The sequence below is a fragment of the Excalfactoria chinensis genome, chromosome 29 (genome assembly GCF_039878825.1).
Source record: "Excalfactoria chinensis isolate bCotChi1 chromosome 29, bCotChi1.hap2, whole genome shotgun sequence".
Lineage (NCBI taxonomy): Eukaryota > Metazoa > Chordata > Aves > Galliformes > Phasianidae > Excalfactoria > Excalfactoria chinensis.
In genome coordinates this window covers 87,786-112,434 of record NC_092853.1, presented here as the reverse complement: position 1 = coordinate 112,434, position 24,649 = coordinate 87,786, and the positions used below count along the sequence as shown (strand labels likewise).

The 24,649-nt window shown below is 47.4% G+C and overlaps 2 protein-coding genes and 2 non-coding genes across 4 annotated transcripts in view; 2 read left to right on the top strand and 2 right to left on the bottom strand.

Moving 5' to 3' along the window:
- LOC140263387 (butyrophilin subfamily 3 member A2-like) overlaps positions 1 to 6,610 on the top strand; it is an 11,157-nt gene extending 4,547 nt beyond the window's left edge. The window contains exons 5-6 of the mRNA XM_072358267.1: positions 5,277 to 5,335; positions 6,548 to 6,610. Of these exons, the coding sequence (XP_072214368.1) occupies positions 5,277 to 5,335; positions 6,548 to 6,610 (122 nt within the window). The remainder of the gene's footprint in view (positions 1 to 5,276; positions 5,336 to 6,547) is intronic.
- The window catches only part of LOC140263366 (uncharacterized), a gene marked incomplete at its 5' end in the record, with an annotated part of 102,884 nt that overhangs the window by 48,959 nt on the left and 29,276 nt on the right, over positions 1 to 24,649 (top strand).
- TRNAS-CGA (transfer RNA serine (anticodon CGA)) lies at positions 360 to 433 on the bottom strand. Its single transcript has one exon. It is a non-coding gene; the product is annotated as a tRNA-Ser (tRNA).
- On the bottom strand, positions 3,575 to 3,648 carry TRNAS-CGA (transfer RNA serine (anticodon CGA)). Its single transcript has one exon. It is a non-coding gene; the product is annotated as a tRNA-Ser (tRNA).

Here is a 24,649-nt window from a genome sequence, read left to right as displayed (position 1 = left end):
TCATAGAGACCCATAGAGACACATAGAGACACATAGAGACCCATAGGGACCCATAGGACCCCACAGAGACCCATTGTGACCCCATAGAGACACATTGTTACCCCATAGAGACCCATTGTGACCCCATAGAGACCCATAGAGACCCATTGTGACCCCATAGAGACCCATTGTTACCCCATAGAGACCTCATAGAGACCCCATAGAGACCCCATAGGGACCCATAGAGACCCCATAGAGACCCATAGAGACCCAAAAGAGCCCCATAGAGACCCATAAGAGACGCATAGGCGGGTTCATTAATATTCATGAGCGCCAATTTGCATATCGCTTCAGGAGGGCCAAACAATGCGCGCCACCCATGGAGGTGCCGGGATTTGAACCCGGGACCTCAAGCTCTTCGACGCATGCGCTCTAACCTCTGAGCTACACCTCCGGCGCTTCATTGGCTAGCGCAAACCCCGCCTCTTGAAGCTTCGCTCCGCCCCCTCCGCTCGCCCGGCCCCCTTCCCGGACGCTCATTGGCTCGCTGCACACTTCGAACCGCCCCTTCCACGACGCTCATTGCTCACTCCAACGCTTCTCTGCTACCCTTAGCCGCTCATTGGCTCATCCCACCACCCACATACAGGCTCGACTCATCCAATTAGACACCCAGAGACACCCAATAGAGACCCAGAGAGTCCCAAAGAGACCCCATCAAGACCCAGAGAGACCTCAGAGAGACCCACACAGACATACAGAGACCCTTAAGAGACACAGAGAGACCCCATAGAGACCCATAGAAGCCCATTCGAGACCTAGAGAGACAACAGAGTGACACATAGAGACCCAAACAGACCCCATAGAGACCCCATAGAGACCCATGAGACCCATAGAAGCCCATAGGAGACTTAGAGAGACAACAGAGTGACACATAGAGACCCAAACAGACCCCATAGAGACCCATTAGAGACCCATACAGACGCATAGAGACAAGAAGAGCCCCCATAGAGACCCAATAACAGACCCAGAGAGACCCATTTTCTTTTGACTAAGTGTCTGTCATTCCCCCTTCCCTGCCCTTTTCAATGTCAACTATCTCCAGTTCCCATCTGTCTTGCTTTCTCTCCAGTTTCCCCTTTCCCTTCCCATGGCAAAGGGTTACCTTGCCACCATTTGGGCCTTCCTTCCTTCCTTCCTTCCTTCCTTCCTCTTCCTTCCTTCCTTCCTTCCTTCCTTCCTTCCTCCTTCCTTCCTTCCTTCCTTCCTTCCTTCCTTCCTTCCTTCCTTCCTTCCTTCCTTCCTTCCTTCCTTCCTTCTTCCTTCCTTCCTTCCTTCCTTCCTTCCTTCCTTCCTTCCTTCCTTCCTTCCTTCCTTCCTTCCTTCCTTCCTTCCTTCCTTCCTTCCTTCCTTCCTTCCTTCCTTCCTTCCTTCCTTCCTTCCTTCCTTCCTTCCTTCCTTCCTTCCTTCCTTCCTTCCCTTCCTTCCTTCCTTCCTTCCTTCCTTCCTTCCTTGCCTTCCTTCCTCCTTCCTTCCTTCCTTCCTTCCTTCCTTCCCTTCCTTCCTTCCTTCCTTCCTTCCTTCCTTCCTTCCTTCCTTCCTTCCTTCCTTCCTTCTTCCTTCCTTCCTTCCTTCCTTCCTTCCTTCCTTCTTCCTTCCTTCCTCTTCCTTCCTTCCTTCCTTCTTCCTTCCTTCCTTCCTTCCTTCCTTCCTTCTTCCTTCCTCTTCCTTCCTTCCTTCCTTCCTTCCTTCCTTCCTTTCCTTCCTTCCTTCCTTCCTTCCTTCCTTCCTTCCTTCCTTCCTTCCTTCCTTCCTTCCTTCCTTCCTTCCTTCCTTCCTTCCTTCCTTCCTTCCTTCCTTCCTTCCTTCCTTCCTTCCTTCCTTCCTTCCTTCCTTCCTTCCTTCCTTTCTTCCTTCCTTCCTTCCTTCCTTCCTTCCTCCTTCCTTCCTTCCTTCCTTCCTTCCTTCCTTCCTTCCTTCCTTCCTTCCTTCCTTCCTTCCTTCCTTCCTCCTTCCTTCCTTCCTTCCTTCCTTCCTCCTTCCTTCCTTCCCTTCCTTCCTTCCTTCCTTCCTTCCTTCCTTTTTTTAGGAAGTTTTAATTATCAGAGCAATACTTTTAGTTGCAATGTGTACTTTGTGCTTTATTATGAGGGCCTTCCCCCGTTTTAGGGCAAAAAAAAACCCCAAATAACATTAAAAAAGAAAAAAAAAACCCACCCCAAACAAACCCCCATCGGGGCCATAGCAATGAATGGCTCCTAATGAATGAACGACTGGTCATGAACGCAGCCTAATGAAGGAACGAGGCGTGGAAAAGCCAATGAGCAGAGGCTGGATCGGATCCCTCCAGCTCTGGGTTCTGGTCCCCGCACGCTTCCGCTGCGGCACTCTGCTCCTCCGTTGAGCGCAATGACTTCCGGCTCCTCCGTTCCCTGTGTGGGCACGGCAGCGGGAGGAGGCGGCGCTGATGAATATTCATGAGCGCCAATTAGCATACCGCGGAACGAAGGGCAAACGATGCGCGCCAGCCACGGAGGTGCCGGGGATCGAACCCGGGACCTCATTGGCTCATCCCGCCACCACATACAGGCTGGACTCATCCAATGAGACACCCAGAGAGACCCAGGGAGACCCGATAGAGACCCATAGAAGCCCATACGAGACCGATAGAGACAACAGAGTGACACATAGAGACCCAAACAGACCCATACAGACCCCATAGAGACCCCATAGAGACCATTAGAGACCCATTAGAGACCCAATAGAGAGCCATAGAGACGCCATAGAGACCTATAGAGACAACATAAGTGACACGTAGAGACCCAAACAGACCCATACAGACCCCAAAGAGACCCGTACAGACGCATAGAGTCCCATAAGAGACCCCATAGAGACACATTCCCATAGGGACCCATAGAGACGCCACAGAGACCCATAGAGACCCATAGGGACCCATAGGGACCCATAGGGACCCATAGAGACGCCATAGAGACCCATAGGGACCCATAGGGACGCATAGGGACCCATTGTGACCCCATAGAGACCCATTGTGACTTCATAGACACATTGTTACCCCCATAGAGACCCATTGTTACCGCATAGAGACCCATTGTGACCTCATAGAGACATCATAGAGACCCCATAGGGACCCATAGAGACCCATAGAAACCTCATAGAGACCCATAGAGACCCCATAGAGACCCCATAGAGACACATAGAGACCCATAGGGACCCATAGAGACCCATAGAGACACATAGAGACCCATAGGGACCCATAGGGACCCATTGTGACCCCATAGGGACCCACTGTTACCCCATAGAGACCTATTGTGACCCCATAGAGACCCATAGAGACCCATTGTGACCCCATAGAGACCCATTGTTACCCCATAGAGACCCATTGTTACCCCATAGAGACCTCATAGAGACCTCATATAGACCTCACAGAGACCCCATAGAGACCCATAGAGACCCCATAGAGACCCCAAAAGAGTCCCCATAGAGACCCATAAGAGACGCATAGGCGGGTTCATTAATATTCATGAGCGCCAATTTGCATATCGCTTCATGAGGGCCAAACAATGCGCGCCACCCATGGAGGTGCCGGGATTTGAACCCGGGACCTCAAGCTCTTCGACGCATGCGCTCTAACCTCTGAGCTACACCTCCGGCGCTTCATTGGCTAGCGCAAACCCCGCCTCTTTTGTAAAGCTTCGCTCCGCCCCCTCCGCTCGCCCGGCCCCCTTCCCGGACGCTCATTGGCTCGCTGCACCACTTCGAACCGCCCCCTTCCACGACGCTCATTGGCTCACTCCAACGCTTCTCTGCTCACCCTTAGCCGCTCATTGGCTCATCCCACAGCCCACATACAGGCTCTACTCATCCAATTAGACACCCAGAGACACCCAATAGAGACCCATAGAGTCCCAAAGAGACCCCATCAAGACCCAGAGAGACCTCAGAGAGACCCACACAGACATACAGAGACCCTTAAGAGACACAGAGAGACCCCATAGAGACCCATAGAAGCCCATTCGAGACCTAGAGAGACAACAGAGTGACACATAGAGACCCAAACAGACCCTTACAGACCCATACAGACGCACAGAGACCCATAAGAGTCCCCATGGAGACCCATTAGAGACCCATAGAGACCCATACAGACGATAGAGACCAATAAAACCCCCATAGAGACCCATAGGAGACCCATAGAGACCCATTTAAGACCAATAAGAGACCCAAAGAGACCCCATGGAGACAGTGCTTCCCGGACGCCCATTGGCTCTCTGCACCACTTCGCCCCCCCCCTTCCCCGCCGTTCATTCCTGTCCCATTACATTCCCTGAGCTCTATGTGAAGGAAAACAACACACCTGGAAGTGCTTCACTCTTAATTGGCATTTACATCTCTCCCACCCATTGGCCTTTGGAAGCCTTGGAGCAGCTGCTCCCTGTAAAGTCTGCCCTGTCCTATAAGAAGTACAACCTCTGTAACACTAAACCACAAATGCTTTTCCTTTTTGCCTTACACACATCAGATTAGCAGGTGAAGTGTTTGTACTGTATTGAGAGCATGGCTGGGAATGGGGAATTATTGAGACCCCATTGAATCTTGAAATAGATTCTGCTTAGCTTCTGTGGCAGAGATTCCAATTCAAGTGGGACGGGCTGCCCACAAGGGTGGTGGGGTCGGCATCCATGAAGGTGTGAAAGAACTGTTTAGATGGTCTATTAAAGGGCATGGTTTGCTTGGGAAATACTGGCTGTAGGTGGAAGTTTGGGTTGGATGATCTTGGAGGTCTTTACCAGCTTTGGTGATTCAGTGATTCTATGCTATGAAAAGGGAATAAATTGTGGTTTTGGCTCCTTCTGCTGAGCTTGTTTGTGTCTTTTTCAGTGTCTGTTCAATGACTCTTCAATAAAGTAATCTTTGTGCTACTGTGATATCAGTGCAGTGACCTATTCCTGAAATGATGGCTGTTTTTCCCTTAGGGGTCTACTTGCACTGTGTAGGAGCCATTCATATATTATCTATAAAAGAGACATATCTAAGGTGATAACTCCACCTGCACACCTCGCATGTCCTGCAGATGTTCTTCCTCAGGGTACAAGCAAACCTTCCATAGAAGGAGACAAAGTGCTCAAATAAGAACTGCACTTGGTACAACACCAGCCCAAGGTGATAAAAATTCTTCTGCCAGGCAGTGAGAGGCTAAGGGCAGTTTTTATGAGCTCTCATTGCTGTAACTGCATAAAGTCCAACTGTACATTACACTTCCTGTAACTGCGTTGTTGCAGTTCAAGTGAAAGCCAGTTCAGCTCAAGAGAGAAACCACTGGGGTGAGAATTCCTTCAAGGTACGTTACTGCATTTATATATATATATTCAACATAATCTTTAAGTGTAAAAATGCATCAAATAATTGCTGGGTGTTCTATGTGGCCTGTTGTTCCTTGCTGACTACAGAGGGATAAAACAAGAAGGAAGAACGTAGCCTAAAGGAAGAAAGCTTGCTTTCATTGTGTTAAAGTCCTGTGGAGAAGGACTTGGGGGTCCTGGTGGGTGGGAAGCTGGACATGAGACAGCAGCGTGTGCTTGCAACCAGTAGGGTCCTACTATATGATTGGCTGGCTTTTTATGAGGGTGGGTTGTGATAGGACAAGGGGGAATGGTTTTAAACTGAGACAGGGGAGGTTTAGGTTGGATATTAGGAGGAAGTTTTTCACCCAGATGCTGGTGACACACTGGAACAGGTTTCCCAAGGAGGCTGTGGATGCCCCATCCCTGGAAGCATTCAAGTCCAAGGCTGGATGTGGCTCTGGGCAGCCTGGTCTGCTGGTTGGTGACCCTGCACATAGCACAGGGGGGTTGAAACTTTGGGGTCCTTTGATTCTATGATTCTGTGATTGAAATACCTAAAATTCTGCTGGCTCAGAGATACATATTTGTCAGCTGGGGCTGATTGTTCCTTCCATTGTATTTCCCTGCTGATGGAAGTACAGCAGAAAGCACTGTCTGTGCCTTGGATCTGCTAACCATTAATCCCAGTGCTCCAAAATGTCTCTTGCCTGCTCTTGGACTTCTCAATTGAGTCTGTATTGCCCATGATGTCAACTGGAAAGCAATTTCCTTCTCTTTGTCTTGATGAGGAGCTTTGTTGTCCTTTTTTCCTTTAAGATTAGCAGTGAGAGGGGAAATGGGACAGAGTGGCTTAGTGGTACCAATCCAGGTCTACAAGACACAGTCCTCTTTATATAGCTTGGACAGCATCACTTCCAGCACTGGAGTTAGTTTGAAGGGAAAGGCCTTCCAATGTGTATGACCACATCCTCTGCCTCAGTGGAAGAGAGTGGCAGGTGTCAATCACCCCCATTTGCATCCTGCAGATGCCACGAGTGTTTGGCATTTTGGCCTTTCGTGTGAGTGTGAGGATGATTAGACAGCTCCAAAGACTGCTAGTGTTCAGTTGGAGGCCATCAGGTCATCCCAGTCCCAATCCCAACTGCCTGCAGTTCTCTAGTTCTGTGGCCACACCATTGCTCTGTCCTCTATTTGTCTTTGTCTTGCAGACCGGCCTCTTAGAAAAGGATAAGAGAAAGCTGGAAGCAGGAGATGTCTTGGACACCTGGTAAGAGTGGAGTTTCTTGTGTCTTTAGATGATGATGTAAGAGAAAGTGAACCATTAAAAATTGGGAGTATTATAAAAAATAAGTCTGTGACTTCAGGGGCTCAACTAAAGCCTTCCTCTCACCTCTTGCCCCTCTTCTGTCCACACAAGCATCATTCCAGGTCACTTTAGCTATGGGGGATGTGACTGCTGTCCCTTTGGTATACAACAGGACATCTGTGTCCCAAGAAAGCGAAATAGAAACACAGAGAGCAACAGCCAAGCATAATCATGAGAAGAACATCAACACTGGATGAATCTCCTTGTCCTAGCAATGCAATGACTTCATTGTACCCTATTAGGATGAATTAATAAGCACAGGAATGTGCTTATTATTATGCAGTAGTTTTCAGACTGAGTGGGTGACTACGTCAAAGATGCTCTGATGGCTCTGACAACAGCCCTGTGTTGCAGAGTGGGAAAACTGGTCCTGGATATTCAATGACACATTCAACAATGTGTCCTCTGCACACTCTTTTTATTAATATTGGCTTTGTTTCTATTTTTTCTTACTTTACTCATTTTGCATTGCAGAAATTCTTCCTAATGTGCCTCTTATAACGATACGTGAGAGTGGTAAGTTCAACATGGAGAGTTGGTATAATTCGTATGGGTTATGGCATTGCTGAAAGGTTGTTGCCAAGTGTCTTTTTGGGAGTCTATGTCACAAATAGACATTTTTGATGTAATCTTTTGGCTTTGCAATGTGGATACCAGGAACCAGATGTGTACAAGATAATGTTGCATAAATAAGAAGAGAAAGAAGTCAATAAGATCTCACTGTACCATCTAAACTCTTACATTGCCTGAGAAGTCTGAAGCTTTATAAAAGGCATTCACACCACCCTATCACTGGAGCTGCTGATATATCTTTAGTTTACATGCACTGTATTTCATACAAAATCAATGACAAAATAGAGCCTGCGCTCAATTCAATGTGACCAGCCCAACATCAGACTTTCACAGGGTATATTTGTTGTGTTCCCTCGTGGAAAGCAAATGAAGCCTTAGGAAGAGTTCAGGATCTACTGGGAGGAAGCCCTGATCCAGTAGCTATAAATACAAATTGCTTTCCCTGAGTCTGCAGATTAAAACTCTGATTGCCTTTTCCAGCTTTCAGCAATGTACCAGGGCAACCCACTCAACAAAGACTCGCCAAGCGGAGAAATGGAGAAGGCATTCCAGAAGGACAGGAAAGAGGTAATTAGAGCCATAAATGTAGCTCTGCCCATCATGTGTGATGCTCATCTCAGGGTTATCCCATCTCCTCACCTCACAGACATATCCCATCTCTGTGGAGCTTTCTCTGCAGGTTTGAGAAGTGGATCAATAATTCCCACCTGTATTTTCACATATCCCATTGTTTTCTCCCCAATGGAAAAACTGTAGTTGCAGTGAAGAGCCACCACCTTCCCCCTGGGCTGCCTTAATGATATATAATTCCACAACAGCTGTTCAGTATATTTACTTGGTTCTTTATGAGAAGAAAACCCACATTTCTTACATTTCCTCTTTTCTATATCTTTCATTAGAACATGAAGATCTAGAATCCCTACAGAATTCTGGCATTGTTCGAGAACGACTTCAGAAATATGATTCTAAATGTAAGTATGCTGGACTGTATTTACACAGCCTGTGGTCATGTCTTAGAATGTGTTGGGTGGGATTTATGAGAGCACAGGACAAGAAGCCCTGAGGGGTCTGTCCCTCTAAGCATGACGTGAAGTGAACTCTTCCAAACAGCTCAGGCATGATCAGTCCTCTCCAGGGTGAGCTTATAAACTGGCTTCATTCTCAGGTCTGGGAGCCGGAGCAGGGTTCTGCAGTGCATGCAGAATAAGTGGAGGGTGGTTATGCAGAAGAGCTCAGTGCAGTGCTATGAAGCAACAGGTCCTGGAGAGGCCAGGCTGACCCTTTCCTAACAGCAGGACCCAACCACGCTGCTCCTCAGCCAGCTGCATGTGGGCAGTAGAGCGAGTAAAGTAATTCTTCCCCTCTGCTCTGCCCTGGTCAGCCCACATTTGGAGTTCTGTGTCCAGTTCTGATAAGATAAGGCCCCAAAGGCCAAGAAGAAAATGGATTATAGGAAGTTCCACACAAATATACTCATTAACTTCTTTACAGTGAGAGCTTCTTTACATTGTTCCAGTGGGGACTGAAGTTTACATTGTGGAGTGTTCCTTCTTTGGAGATATTCCAGATGCTTCTGGACACCCTCCTGCATGACCTACTGTAGGGAACCTGCTTTAGCAATGGGGTTGGACTCCATGAGCCCTAGTGGTCCCTTCCAACCCCTGCCATTCTGTGACTCTGTGTTCCATGAATCATAGAATCATAGAATCTGTCACTAAGGTTGGAAAAGACCTACAAGATCATCCAGTTCAACCGTTCACCTATTACCAATAGCTTCCACTAAACCATGTCCCTCAACACAACATCCATGGGATGTTGAGGGATCCTCGGTGAAGACACATTAAGTAACAGGGAGCCCCAAGTGGAAGGACAATCTCTATGTCCAGGATATGTGGCCGCTAGGAAATAGTGTCATTAATTTCTTTTCCTACCCATGTTGCTTCCTTCAAAGGCTTCCTTTCTGGTCTTTTCTCTCTGCAACATCCAAGTGCGGATGTCCTGAAGAAGGGTAATTATTATAGAGGCTTGCCAGACCAAGCCAGAAATGATCAGTGCCAGGGCAGACCAGGCAGCTGAATCTGTGCTAAATCCCATCTTTCCTGGCACATAGGATGTGCTGTTTTCCTTCCCCTGCTCTTTCCAGTTGGCCTGATGTTGCAGTTTAGCTTACAGCCACAGGTTAGAATTGCAGCACTCCACAGATGCTTGCTCACTCTCAGACCAGCGGGTGGCAAAATGTCTGCAGGTAGAGAAGTGGAATGGACGAAGAGAGAAAACTCGGGCATTGTTGTTGTTAAATGTTTGCCCTATTTCTCTCATTTTCAGACTTAAACCGTGGGCCAGAGACATCCCCACAGAAGGAAAGCAGAGTGAATTCACCAAAGAGACACCAAGAAAGCTTTTCTAAGAAGAGCAAGGGGAAGGCAGATACAGTACTTGTGGAAAGAGGTAAGTGGGGCTGTGATATGACCTGTGGTCACAGTGCTGGACCCTCAGCCCAGGATTATTGCTTCTCCTCAACTCAAGCCACATCCCCTCTCTGTTGGGCCTTCTTTGCAGTCTGGACATTGGCTTATCTCCTACCCCCAAAATCTATCAGGTTCCATTTTCTTCACCCCATAGTACACCCTGCAGCTGCAATGTTCTTCCACCAGCTCTCCATTTCTTTCTGCTTGTAGCCTGGAAGTTCAGCTATATCTTTGGCTGGATGTGGCTCTGGGCTGCCTGGGCTGCTGGCTGATGACCATGCAAATGGCATGTGGGGTTGGAACAAGATGATCTTTGAGGTCCTTTCCAACACAAACCATTCTGTAATTCTGTCAGGTGCTTGCTTCTCAGCAAATACTTCCTGGCTGATATCATAGTGACTCTGTTCTGAAGGAAACTGAGAGCCCTGCTTGTCTACTGGACCCTACTCACAGGGAAGTCTGTTGTCTCCTTGGGTCACTGGTCAGGGAAGTTATTATGAAGCTCCCTTGTCTTACAAAGCCCTCTGATTATTACCCACTTCTTGTAGTTCAAGTAGGCAGCAATGAGGTCATGGGTAGAAGCCCAATAGCTATTAAGAGGAACTTCAGGTGGTTGGGGCAGCTAGTTGGTGGTGTGGGTGCCCAGGTGGTGTTTTGCTCAGTCCCTCTGGATGCACAGAAAGATACTAAGAAGAAGAGAAAAACCCATCAGATCAACATGTGGCAAAGAGGTTGGGGTCACTGGAGGAGTTTTGGTTTCTTTTGATCATCAGGCAAGTTCATTCAGCACTATGCCTACTGGTGACAGATGGGGTTCACTAGTGGCAATAGGGAAAATAGATTCTATCACAGGAGTTGGTGGGGCTTGTTGAGGGGGCTTTAAAGTAGGTTTGAAGGGAGAAAGGGAGAAATCCAGACTCCATAGTGAAGAGGCTAAGCATTCCAAGGACATGAGTGAAAACTGTATCCAGCTGAAGTGCATCTTCATCAATGGCATGGGCAACAAACAGGAAGACCCGAAAGCTACGGTGTAACAGCATAACCATGACATAGTTGCCAACACCAACAAGTAGTGGGATCATTCTTATGACTCAAGTGCTGAAATGGAGGACTATAAGTGCTTTAAAAGGGAAAGTAAAGGATGGAGAGGCAATGGATGGGTCTCTGTGTTAGAGAAGGTGTACAAGTCATGTGAGGAGTGGCAGAGGGAGCAGGGACTGTTCAGGCTGCATCAGGAGGCTCGGAGGAAAACTCATAGCCCTCTATAAACACATCACAGGAGGCTGTGGTGAGGTGTGTGTTGGCCAAGCATCTAGCAATTGGTCAAGAATTGATGGCCTTAAGTCATGCAGGAGGATGTTCAGGATGGACATTAGGAACATTTTCTTTTCAGAAAATCTGCTTTTCCTGCCCAGGAAAAGTAGTGGAGTCACTCTCCACGGAGGTGTTCAAGAACAACACCTTGAGGGGAGATCTTATCGCTCTTTTCCAGTACCTGAAAGGTTCTTACAGTGAGAGTGGGGCAGGTCTCTTCTCACTAGTGACATGTGACAGGACGAGGGGAAATGGCCTCAAGTTGTGCCAGGGCAAGTTTAGGTTGGATATTAGAAAGAACTTCTTTACAGATAGGGTGGTTAGGGACTGGAATGGACTCCCCAGGGAGGTGGTTGAATCGCCATCCCTGGATGTGTTTAAGAGCCGTTTGGATGTGGTACTCAGGGATATGATTTAGCAGAGGATTGTTGTTGTGGTGTTGTCTCGTGGTTGTTTTTTAAGAGATAGGCTACTGGTTGGGCTGCGGTTGGACTTGATGATCTTCAAGGTCTTTTCCAACCTGAGTAATTCTATGATTCTATGAACAGGGTAGATGAGGCACTGAGGGATGTGTGTTAGTGGCCATAGTGACCACTTAACAGTGGTATTATTGCATGACTGTATGTGTTATTCCTTAAAGCAGTTCAATGTATTTACATGTTCCTTTGAAGATAGGCTTCACTGTATTTTCTCTTTCCTATATCTTTCCTATGAACATAAGATGCCAAGCCCCAGAAACAACCACAAAGCATCCAAGATGGAAAGAAGAGGCTCCCAGTTGCGCCTCCAGGTATGAATAGTGGATCCTGGTTCTCCTGCTTGTGTTCATCACTTGGAACATCTCAGGAGGGTTGTATCAGAGTGAGCCCAGAAGAGTGTGAGCAAGATGTGGTGAGAACCCCTCCTGGTCCCAATTAGAAGGCATGGCCACCTGAGAGGAAACACTTGTGGTCAGAGGGACACAGCTCTCTGGTGTCAGACACATCCTACTCTAGCAGTGTATTGCTTCTGTTTGGGAGACAAAGGCACTGTCTTATTTTCTGCCCCCAGTGTGTGGCAGACCCCATTTTCTTCTTTCCAGAGTGTACACTGCAACTGGGGTGATGTTCCACCACCTCCCTGCTCCTTTCATTGGTTCATTGGTGTCAGATACAACTGACTCTATGTGTGTATTAATTCCGGGTTTTAGAATTAAGGCAGGGAAAATGTGAATATTACTTCTAAGAATCTTCCATCAGATGGTAGATCTACAGGTCCACAGCTGATAAGAGTACAAGTCTATGGGGCTGGATGATGTGCATCCCAGGGTTCTGAAGGAGCTGGCTGAGGTGGTTGCCGAGGTCGCCCCAGGCACCTGTACAGGCTGGGAGGAGTGATCCTTGAGAGCAGCTCGGCAGAGAAGGACCTGGGGGTACTGATGGACGAGAGACTCAACATGAGCCAGCAGTGCGCTCTTGCAGCTCGGAAAGCAAATGGAATCCTGGGCTCCATCAGGAGAGGGGTGGCCAGCAGGGACAGGGAGGTGATTGTCTCTTTTTACTCTGTTCTTGTTAGGCCCCATCTGGAGTACTGTGTCCAGGTGTGGAGCCCTCAGTACAAGAAGGATGTGGAGCTGTTGGAAAGGGTCCAGAGGAGAGCGAAAAAGATGATCAGGGGACTGGAGCACCTCCTCTATGAAGACAGGCTGAGGGAGCTGGGCTTGTTCAGCCTGGACAAAAGAAGGCTGCGGGGTGACCTCATTGCAGCCTTTCAGTACCTGAAGGGAACCTACATCCAGGAGGGGAGTAAACGTTTTGAAATGGCTGGTAATAGCAGGACAACGGGAAATGGATTTAAGTTGTAAGAGGGTAGATTTAGGTTGGATGTTAGGGGGAAGTTCTTTACTAGGAGAGTGGTGAGGTCCTGGAACAGGCTGCCCACGGAGGTTGTGGATGCCCCATCCTCGGAGGTGCTCAAGGCCAGGTTGGATGGGGCCCTAAGCAACCTGATGTAGTAAACGTGGAGGTTTGGTGGCCCTGCCAGGCAGGGGGGTTGGATCTTCAAGATCCTTGAGGTCCCTTCCAGCCCAGGTCATTCTGTGATTCTGTGATCTGTGATTCTGTGACTTTGGAGCAGATAAGAGTGATCCTCTTTTACAGGGGATCTTCTTGCACAAAGAAGAACAGAGGAAGATGCAGCGAAAGGTATGTACATGAAGGATAGTGCCCCGATGCCTCTGTGCACGAGCAATAACCAGCATAATGTAATATTGGTCTACACCTTCATTGTGAGTGTGCTTTGTTGAAGGATTCCCATACTATTTTTCCCAATTTGTTCTAGAGGATATGGTGCTAAGCAACATTTCCTTCCTTTCCTCCTTTCTTCTTGCAGAGACCCTGAAGAAGAAGATAGGCAAGTCGAGCTGCCTCACTGCTGGCTACCCTTGCCACTGCTAGGCAGGCTGTTGGGACGTGTGGTTCTGTTGGAGCTTGTAATGAGTTTAGTGGAGACTTTGGGGCAGATAAGAGTGTAAAAAGGGCTCAGTGAAGACAGAGATGGGGTAGCTGGATAGAGATCCTGGGCCCGAATTATTCCTATGTGCTAGAGGGAAGAGGTGGTTGGGGCAGGTGGCGGTGATCTCATCCAGAATCAGAGGGTTGTGAGGGCAGATGTGATTGGACATGTGACTTTACTGATCATGGCTCAACAACAACTGTTCCACAACAGCTGTTCAGTATATTTACATGGTTCTTTATGAGAAAAACAAAACAAAAAAACAAAAAAACAAAAACAAAAAAACAAACAAACAAACAAACAAACAAACAAACAACAACAACAACAAAAAACACATTTCTTACATTTCCTCTTTTCTATATCTTTCATTTGAACATGAAGATCCAGAATCCCAGCAAAATTCTGTCAGTGTTCGAAAACGAGCTCAGAAAATTGTGTCTAAATGTAAGTATGCTGGACCGGTATTTACACAGCCTGTGGTCATGCCTTAGAACATGTTGGGTGGGATTTATGAGAGCACAGGACAAGAAGCCATGAGCAGTCTGTCCCTCTAAGCATGATGTGGTGAGAACTCTTCCAAACAGCTCAGGCATGATCAGTTCTCTCCAGGGTGAGCTTATAAACTGGCTTCATACTCAGGTCTGGGAGCCGGAGCAGGGTTCTGCAGAGCATGCAGAATAAGTGGAGGGTGGTTCTGCAGAAGAGCTCAGTGCAGTGCTATGAAGCAACAGGTCTTGGAGAGGCCAGGCTGACCCTTTCCTAACAGCAGGACCCAACCACGCTGCTCCTCAGCCAACTGCATGTGGGCATTAGAGCGAGCAAAGTGATTCTTCCCCTCTGCTCTGCCCTGGTCAGGCCACTCAGAGGAGTTTTGGTTTCTTTTTATCATCGGGCAAGTTCATTCAGCACTATGCCTGCTGGTGACAAATGGGGAACAATAGTGGCAATAGGGGAAATGGATTCTATCACAGGAGTTGGTGGGGCTTGTTGAGGGGGCTTTAATGTAGGTTTGAAGGGAGAAAGGGATAAAGCCAGACTCCCTAGAGATGAGGCTAAGTATTCCAGGGACATGAGTGAAAACTGTATCCAGCTGAAGTGCATCTTCATCAATGGTATGGGCAACATAAAAGGAAGAGCCGAAAGCTACGGTGTAACAGCATAACCATGACATAGTTGCCAACACCAACAAGTAGTGGGATCATTCTTATGACTCAAGTGCTGAAATGGAGGACTATAAGTGCTTTAAAAGGGAAAGTAAAGGATGGAGAGGCAATGGATGGGTCTCTATGTTAGAGAAGGTGTACAAGTCATGTGAGGAGTGGCAGAGGGAGCTGGGACTGTTCAGGCTGCAGCAGGAGGCTCAGAGGGAAACTCATAGCCCTCTATAAACACATCACAGGAGGCTGTGGTGAGGTGTGTGTTGGCCAAGCATCTAGCAATTGGTCAAGAAATGATGGCCTTAAGTCTTAAGTCATGCAGGAGGAGGTTCAGGTTGGACATTGGGAACATTTTCTTTTCAGAAAATCTGCTTTTCCTGCCTAGGAAAAGTGGTGGAGTCACTGTCCATGGAGGTGTTCAAGAACAGGGTAGATGAGTCACTGAGGGATGTGTTTTAGTGGCCATAGTGACCTCTTAACAGTGGTATTATTCTATGACTTTATGTGTTATTCCTTAAAGCAGTTCAATGTATTTACGTGTTCCTTTGAGGATAGACTTCATTGTATTTTCTCTTTCCTATTTCTTTCCTATGAACATAAGATGCCAAGCCCCAGAAACAACCACAAAGCATCCAAGATGGAAAGAAGAGGCTCCCAGTTGCGCCTCCAGGTAAGAATAGTGGATCCTGGTTCTCCTGCTTGTGTTCATCACTTGGAACATCTCAGAAGGGTTGTATCAGAGTGAGCCCAGACAGGTGTGAGCAGGATGTGGTGAGAACCCCTCCTGGTCCCAATTAGAAGGCATGGCCACTTGAGAGGAATCACTTGTGGTCAGAGGGACACAGCTCTCTGGTGTCAGACACATCCTACTCTAGCAGTGTATTGCTTCTGTTTGGGAGACAAAGGCACTGTCTCACATCCAGCTCCCAGAGTCTGGCAGACTCCCTTTTCTTCTCCCCATAAAGCACACTGCATCTGGGGTGATGTTCCACCACCTCTCTGCTCCTTTCATTGGTTCACTGGTGTCAGATGCAACTGACTCTATGTGTGTATTAATTCCAGTTTTTAGAATAAGGCAGGGAACATGTGAATATTACTTCTAAAAGTCCTCCATCAGGTGGTAGATCTACAGGTCCTTAGCTGATAAGAGTACAAGTCAATGGGGCCGGATGGTGTGCATCCCAGGGTCCTGAAGGAGCTGGCTGAGGTGGTTGTTGAGCCTCTCTGCATCATATTTGAGAAGTCGTGGCTGTCAGGTGAGGTCCCAGACAACTGGAGGAAGGGTCACGTCACTCCCATATACATGAAGGGGAACAGGGAGGACCCGGGGAACTACAGGCCTGTGAGTCTCACCTCGGTGACTGGGAAGATCATGGAGCAGATCCTCCTCGATGACATGCTGGATCACATGAGGAATGAGCGTGTGATCCGAGACAGCCAGCACGGCTTCACCAAGGGAAGGTCATGCTTGACCAATCTTGTAGCCTTCTGTGATGGAGTTACAATGTTGGTTGGCGAAGGGAAGGCGACCGATGTCATTTACCTGGACTTGAGCAAGGCCTTTGACATGGTGCCCTACCACATCCTCATCTCCAAATAGGAGAGATGTGGATTTGATGGGTGGACAACTCGATGGATAAGAAATTGGTTGAAAGGCCGCAGACAGAGGGGGGTGGTCAATGGCTCTATGTCCAGGTGGAGGCTGGTAACGAGCGGTGTCCCTCAAGGGGTCTGTCCTGGGACTGGTGCTCTTTAACATCTTTATCAGTGATATCCATGACTGAATCGAGTGCACCCTCAGCAAGTTTGCTGATTGTTGGAAATGACCGCGGGAGACGTGCCTCATATATCATGGTCAGCAGGTCTCAGTTTATTAGGTGTAACAGCATCTTGTTTATACAGTCAGTAATAAGCTCATACATATTGCAAAAGTAAAGCTCAAGATTGGTGGGTTATACATTACTTCATTTGACCTTTATGGTTAGTCTTATGGTTACTTTTCTTCACAGCTATGCCTACACATTGCTACACATCTTGTTTTTCCCTTTAGACCGTCCTTGTTTCTCGCTACATATTTTGTCCTTAGCTACATACCCTGTCTTTCACATCCTGATATCTCTTCACTGTTGCCACTAGTCACATACCTTCTCTTACAATTTAACTAATGGAATCTCATCATGTCCTTTCTCACGGAGCCACTCTGCACAAACACTCTCCACACTTCCCCCATTTTCTTTTTGGGCAACTAAGAAGGCATTGTATTTTGAGTCGATCATTCTCATTAGTAAATACAACATAACAACATTACTGTTAAACCTACTAAAAAGAACAAACATGTTTGTACTGCAACCTAAGTTTCTGCAACCTGGAAATAAATCTGTGAGGGTCCCATTGTGTTAATCTGTAACCAGTTAAAAAAGTCTTCAATTTTCATATACTCTGATATATTGAATTTTAATGATCACTAAGATTTGTGCAATAAATACTTTTAGGATGCTCATAGCCATGCTCTACCGACTGAGCTAGCTGGGCTAATAATTGATTAATGATCATGCAATTTACGAAGTAGCATGTCAAATAGAACCAACTTTAGAGGACAAATGTACTAGAATATCACTAGGGGCATTATTACTTATTGACCCTTGAGAAACTGTTTGTGGTGAATGCGACAGGTGGTGCCAGCAGGGCGTCCCCTGATTCAAAGTTCACCTTTCCTCTCTCACCCACCACAGATTCTCTCCTGCATTCAGTATCTGAAGGATTTCTTCCAGTTGTACACCATATCCGCGTGGCCAGTGCGTGATATAGAGCCCAAGTGGAACACCTGCTTGGAAACCAAGTATCAAATTTAGTTCTATTAGCGTGTGCCTTTGTCTCAAATGATGCATGGTTATATTTTAAAATCCCAATTAGTTGGATGTAAGAGAGGTAACCATTCTACGATACAGGGTCATCCCTTTGCCTGGGATTCCTTTCCAGATTTTTTCCTTGCAAATTAAGAGAAGCTAATTAATCCTGTTTAATACACATTTGAACTATTATTAAAAATAGAAGAAGCACACATCCTAGCTAATGCCTTAAACTCTCTAATTCTTGAGACTGCATATGAGCATATTCACAACTCCAAGTTGTCAGTGGTAGGGGACAGTCCCAAAGTCCTGTGGCCATATTCCAAACATTAACCATAGGCTGTTCCTTGAGCACTGGGGAAGCTTCAAAAGAACGATCCACATAAGCTGTATCTGTACGAACATGATTCAAAAAATTCAGCACAAGCAAAACAAGCAAAACCTTGCATAATATTTCTTGTAGTGTGTCTCCCATATTCCCACTTTTTTGTTTAATAATAACAAGAATGGATTTCAATGTTTGATAACCGTGCTTAGTGATAGCTTGTCCAGTGGGAGAATGAGCAATGGCTGTAGTATGTTCAACAGCCCCTTCTTGGAGGAAAGTTCGAGTGGCCTTAGAGGTATACGCAGGCCCATTATCTGTTTTTGTAATTTGTGGAATTCCTATAGCAGCATAAGCTGATAACCAGTGTTTACGGGCATTGTGACTGTTTTCACTTGTATGTGCTGTGGCAAATATGTAAGAAGAGTGAGTATCTATCGTTACATGTACATATTTTAGACGGCCAAATTCAGGAATGTGAGTGACATCTGTCTGCCACAGTTGAAGAGGTGCTGTGTTACGTGGTTTTGTCCCAATTTGAGGCAAAGGGGCAATCACCTGGCAGTCTGGGCATGTTAGAGTAATGTTACGGTCCTGATCCACTGTCAGTTGGAACTGTTTTTGTAAGGCTCTCCTGTTATGATGGAAAATTTGATGGGAGAGTCGTGCTTGCTCAAATAATTGAGGGGCAGCAAAAGCGACTGTGGCTCGATCAGCCTTGCAGTTGCCCTCAGTTAAAGGACAAGGCAATGTAGTATGCGATTGAGTGTCATAATGCAAAACTTGCTTGAGCTGTACAAACAAAACCTTATTAACTTCCTTAAGAAAGGATTCTTTGATCCGTTGAATGATACCTGCAACATACAAAGTCAGTTATTATATTAAGCTTCTGTTCTGAAAAAAATTGAAAAGCTCGAACTACTGCAGTGAGTTCTGCAACTTGAGGTGATCCATCAACAACATGTACGTCTGACTGCCATCGTGTAGCAGTCGCATGCCAGAGAACCTCTGTTTGGTGTGTCTTGCCGGAGCCACCTGTAAATACAGTAACAGCATTGGGTATTGGAACATGTGAACATAAAGCATTAGTAGCAAGGGGGATATCAGTCAAATTATGTAGCTGGTATTCAGTCATAAACACAGTGTATTGCATAGGAGAGAGGATCATTCGTAACACAGTTTTTGATCCGTCCGTGTCTTTAACCTCGTTACACGCGGGCTGCAGAGACACAGACGCAGGAGTCATAGCCGCGGCAGAGAGAGGCAGCGTCCCGACGAGTGACGTGGGCGGGGCGGAAGGCGGCAGCTGGCTGGTAACGGCTGCTTGTGTCCGAGCGCGGCCGCTGTTCTTTCTTGCGCTGGGCTGGAGGTTTCTCGACCAGCGTTGGCAGCTGACGGTGTTGTGGTTGTCCGAGCGGCAGTTCTGGCACCATACACCGGCGGCTTGACAGTCGCGACGGATGTGTCCGGTATTTCCACAACGGTAGCACTTCATGCGGGAGCTGTTCTGCGAGCGGGGGCTTATAGAAACTGCAGCTTGGAGGGGTGCAAGGGCGGCTAACACTTGATTCTGAGAAGCCTCAGCCTGTGCCTTTAACCCTGCCCCTACCTCCTTAATAGCCTTAATTATGAAAGCCTGAGCCCCCATGGGCACACTCGATAATCTGTCTAATGCCTCCTCTATTGTCCAATTACTCCTCAAAGTATTTAGAATGCCACGAGCTGTAGCATTACAGTTTTGAAGTGCACACTGTTTCAGCATTATTTCCCTCATGTATTCTGGTACTCCAGCCTTCTCTATGGCTCCAGCTACCTTATCTATAAACGCTCCAAAATCCTCTTTTCTTCCCTGCTGGATTCCCATATAAGACGGTAGCCCACCTGGTGCCTTGATCTTATCCATAACCTGTCTGGCCAGATACATTGACTCCCTACATTTAACTGGCCCTAATAAAGCCTGGGCCCTCGTCCGGATGAAAGGACCCACCCCTAAAAGTTCTTCAACGGTTACATTATACAAGGGATCTCCCGGTTGCCTAACTATCGCCGTGCTCTGTGGGCACATCTCTTCCCAATAAGCATTAAACAGCCTAGCTATAGCCCGACAATCTGATGGCAACAAAACTTGAGTACTCCAGATATAATCCAACATCTGTCTCGCTGACTCGCTTTTTACTCCAAACTGACTGACTGTAGACCGCAATTGTGACAACAATTTCCAATCTAAAGCAGTGATAGTAGCCTGTATCCCGCCTGCAGGATTAGGTGCATACACCACCGGAAATGCCATCTGTTGCACAGCTTCCAACGCCTCACCGTCCCCTGCCTCTAAACAAGCCCACGCCAGCGCAGCCCAGGCCCCCCTCCGCTCCCGCGCGACGGCCTCTGCTAGGTCAGTCCCTGCCCCAGGGAGCGGCTCATTGCTAAGGGGGGTCGAGGGGGCCGGCTGTAGCGCCATGGTGGATGCAGGAGGCTCGTCCGACACAGACGTGCCGAGAGGCGGAGACGGGGCACTCGGCTCTGGGGCCACTGGCAACGCAGGCTCGGCGGCCGGCGGCAAATTTACGGTGGACACAGCAGGGGGCATCGGGCAATCTGACCACTCACTATAATTCTTATTCCTCCCCTGCACAACACTAGCTTGCTCTGTCGCTTTCTTTTCTGCCTGATATCGCAACAACTCATTATAAACCAGACTCATCCACACGCTTATCCACACACTCATCCATACACACATAAACACACGCAACCACTTTCCGCATTTTTTAGCCTTTTTCTCCCCTTCTATCATTCCCTGCTCAGTAAGATCATGCACCAAAAGCGGATTCTGAAACAACCATTTAGTATATCCGTACGCTAATAACTTGGGGCGTTCCTTTCCTATGTCTATACCTTTAAAGTGTCTCCTACTTAGAAAAGCGGAGAACAAATTATATGCTGCTTGCCTGTCCATATTTACTCACGTTGGTACCGTTGCAGCCCTCCAGGCTTCGGCAGCACGTATCGGTCGAGCCCACCTCTCGTGGTCGCTCGAGACGCGGAGCTTTAATTCGGCTCTTTCGTCGTCCTCGCTGCTTAAGGACCCGAACCCAACGCAGTCCCAACCGTGGCAACTTCCTTTTTCCCTGGCAAGGATTCCGTCTTCTTCTTACTTAGCGGAAGAAGATTGTCCCTGTTCGGGCGCCATTTGTTGGAAATGACCGCGGGAGACGTGCCTCATATATCATGGTCAGCAGGTCTCAGTTTATTAGGTGTAACAGCATCTTGTTTATACAGTCAGTAATAAGCTCATACATTGTAATCGGGTTATCTAGATTTATCCGTGATAGAGGCAAAACCATGACATACATATTGCAAAAGTAAAGCTCAAGATTGGTGGGTTATACATTACTTCATTTGACCTTTATGGTTAGTCTTATGGTTACTTTTCTTCATAGCTATGCCTACACATTGCTACACATCTTGTTTTTCCCTTTAGACCGTCCTTGTTTCTCGCTACATATTTTGTCCTTAGCTACATACCCTGTCTTTCACATCCTGATATCTCTTCATTGTTGCCACTAGTCACATACCTTCTCTTACAATTTAACTAATGGAATCTCATCATGTCCTTTCTCACGGAGCCACTCTGCACAAACACTCTCCACAGCTGATGACACCAAGCTGAGTGTTGCGGTTGACACAGAGGGAGGAAGGGATGCCATTCAGAGGGACCTCGACAGACTTGAAAGCTGGGCCCGGGTGAAACTAATGAGGTTCAACTCGGCAAAGTGCAAGGTTTTGCACTTGGGCTGGAAGAACTCCAGGCATCTGTACAGGCTGGGAGGAGTGATCCCTGAGAGCAGCTCAGCAGAGAAGGGCCTGGGGGTACTGATGGGTGAGAAACTTAATATGATCCAGCAGTAGCTGGATAGAGATCCTGGGCCCGAATTATTCCTATGTGCTAGAGGGAAGAGGTGGTTGGGGCAGGTGGCGGTGATCTCATCCAGAATCAGAGGGTTGTGAGGGCAGATGTGATTGGACATGTGCCTTTACTGATCATGGCTCAACAACAACTGTTCCACAACAGCTGTTCAGTATATTTACATGGTTCTTTATGAGAAAAAAACCCACATTTCTTACATTTCCTCTTTTCTATATCTTTCATTTGAACATGAAGATCCAAAATCCCAGCAATATTCTATCTGTGTTCGAAAACTAACTAAGGAATATGATTCTAAACGTAAGTATGATGGACTGTATTTACACAGCCTGTGGTCATGCCTTAGAACATGTTGGGTGGGATTTATGAGAGCACAGGACAAGAAGCCATGAGGGGTCTGTCCCTCTAAGCATGATGTGGTGGGAACTCTTCCAAACAGCTCAACTATGATGAGTTCTTTCCAGGGTGAGCTTATAAACTGGCATCTTTCTCAGGTCTCGTAGCCGGACAAGTGTTCTGCAGAGTATGCAGAATAAGTGGAGGGTGGTTATGCAGAAGAGCTCAGTGCAGTGCTATGAAGCAACAGGTCTTGGAGTGGCCAGGCTGATCCTTTCCTAACAGCAGGACCCAAACACGCTGCTCTTCAGCCAACTGCATGTGGGCATTAGAGCGAGCAAAGTGATTCTTCCCCTCTGCTCTGCCCTGGTGAGCCCACATCTGTGCTAAATCTGATCTTTCCTGGCACATAGGATGTGCTGTTTACCTGCCCCTGCTCTTTCCATGTGGCCTGACGTTGCAGTTTAGCTTATAGCCACAGGTTAGAATTGCAGCACTCCACAGATGCTTGCTCACACTCAGACCTGAAGGAGGCAAAATGGATGCAGGTAGAGAAGTGGGATAGACTAAGACAGAAAACTCAGGCATGGTTGTTGATAAATATTTGCCCTGTTGCTCTCACTTTCAGGCTTAACTCATGGGCCAGAGACATCCCCACAGAAGGAAAGCAGAGTGAATTCACCAAAGAGACCCCAAGAAAGCTTCTCTAAGCCAAGCGAGGGGAAGGCAGATGCAGAACTTGTGGAAAGAGGTAAGTGGGGCTGTGATATGACCTGTGGTCACAGTGCTGGACCCTCAGCCCAGGGTTATTGCTTCTCCTCAACTCAAGCCACATCCCATCTCTGTTGGGCCTTCTTTGCAGTCTGGACATTGGCTTATCTCCTACCGTCAAAGTCTGTCAGGTCCCATTTTCTTCACCCCATAGTTCACCCTGCAGCTGCGGTGTTCTTCCACCAGCTCTCCATTTCTTTCTGCTTGCAGCCTAGAAGTTTTGTTGGATGTTAGGGGGAAGTTCTTTACTGGGAGAGTAGTGATGTCCTGGAACAGGCTGCCCACGGAGGTTGTGGATGCCCTGTTCTTGGAGGTGTTCAAGGCCAGGTTGGATGGGGCCCTAAGCAACCTGATGTAGTAAATGTGGAAGTTTGGTGGTCATGCCAGGCAGGGGGGTTGGAACTTCATGATCCTTGAGGTCCCTTCCAACCCAGGTCATTCTGTGATTACGTGATCCGTGATTCTGTGACTTTGGAGCAGATAAGAGTGATCCTCTTTTACAGGGGATCTTCTTGCACAAAGAAGAACAGAGGGAGATGCAGAGAAAGGTATGTACATGAAGGATAGTGCCCCGATGCCTCTGTGCACGAGCAATGACCAGCATAATGTAATGTTGGTCTACACCTTCATTGTGAGTGTGCTTTGTTGAAGGATTCCCATACATCATTTCCCAATTCTTTTATGGAGGATGTGGTGCTAAGCAACATTTCCTTCATTTCCTCCTTTTTTCTTGCAGAGACCCTGAAGAAGAAGATAGGCAAGTAGAGCTGCCTCACTGCTGGCTACCCATGCCACTGCTAGGCAGGCTGTTGGGACGTGTGGTTCTGTTGGAGCTTGTAATGAGTTTAGTGGAGACTTTGGGGCCAGGCTGATCCTTTCCTAACAGCAGGACCCAACCACGCTGCTCCTCAGCCAAGTGCATGTGGGCAGTAGAGCGAGCAAAGTGATTCTTCCCCTCTGGTCAGGCCACTCAGAGGAGTTTTGGTTTCTTTTTATCATTGGGCAAGTTCATTCAGCACTATGCCTGCTGGTGACAGATGGGGAACAATAGTGGCAATAGGGGAAATGGATTCTATCACAGGAGCTGGTGGGGCTTGTTGAGGGGGCTTTAATGTAGGTTTGAAGGGAGAAAGGGAGAAAGCCAGACTCCATAGAGATGAGGCTAAGAGAAGCATTCCAGGGACAGGAGTGAAAACTGTATCCAGCTGAAGTGCGTCTTCATGAATGGCATGGGCAACAAACAGTAGGAACTGAAAGCTACGGTGTAACAGGAGAACCATGACATAGTTGCCAACACCAACAAGTAGTGGGATCATTCTTATGACTCAAGTGCTGAAATGGAGGACTATAAGTGCTTTAAAAGGGATAGGAAAGGATGGAGAGGCAATGGATGGCTTCTGTGTTAGAGAAGGTGTACAAGTCATGTGAGGAGTGGCAGAGGGAGCTGGGACTGTTCAGGCTGCATCAGGAGGCTCAGAGGGAAACTCATAGCCCTCTATAAACACATCACAGGAGGCTGTGGTGAGATGTGGGTTTGCCACGCATCTAGCAATAGGACAAGAAGTGATGGCCTTAAGCTGTGCAGGAGGAGGTTCAGGATGGATATTAGGAACATTTTCCTTTCAGAAAGCCTGTTTTTCCTGACCAGGATAAGTAGTGGATTCAATGTCCATGGAGGTGTTCAAGAACAGGGTAGATGAGTCACTGAGGGATGTGTTTTAGTGGCCATAGTGACC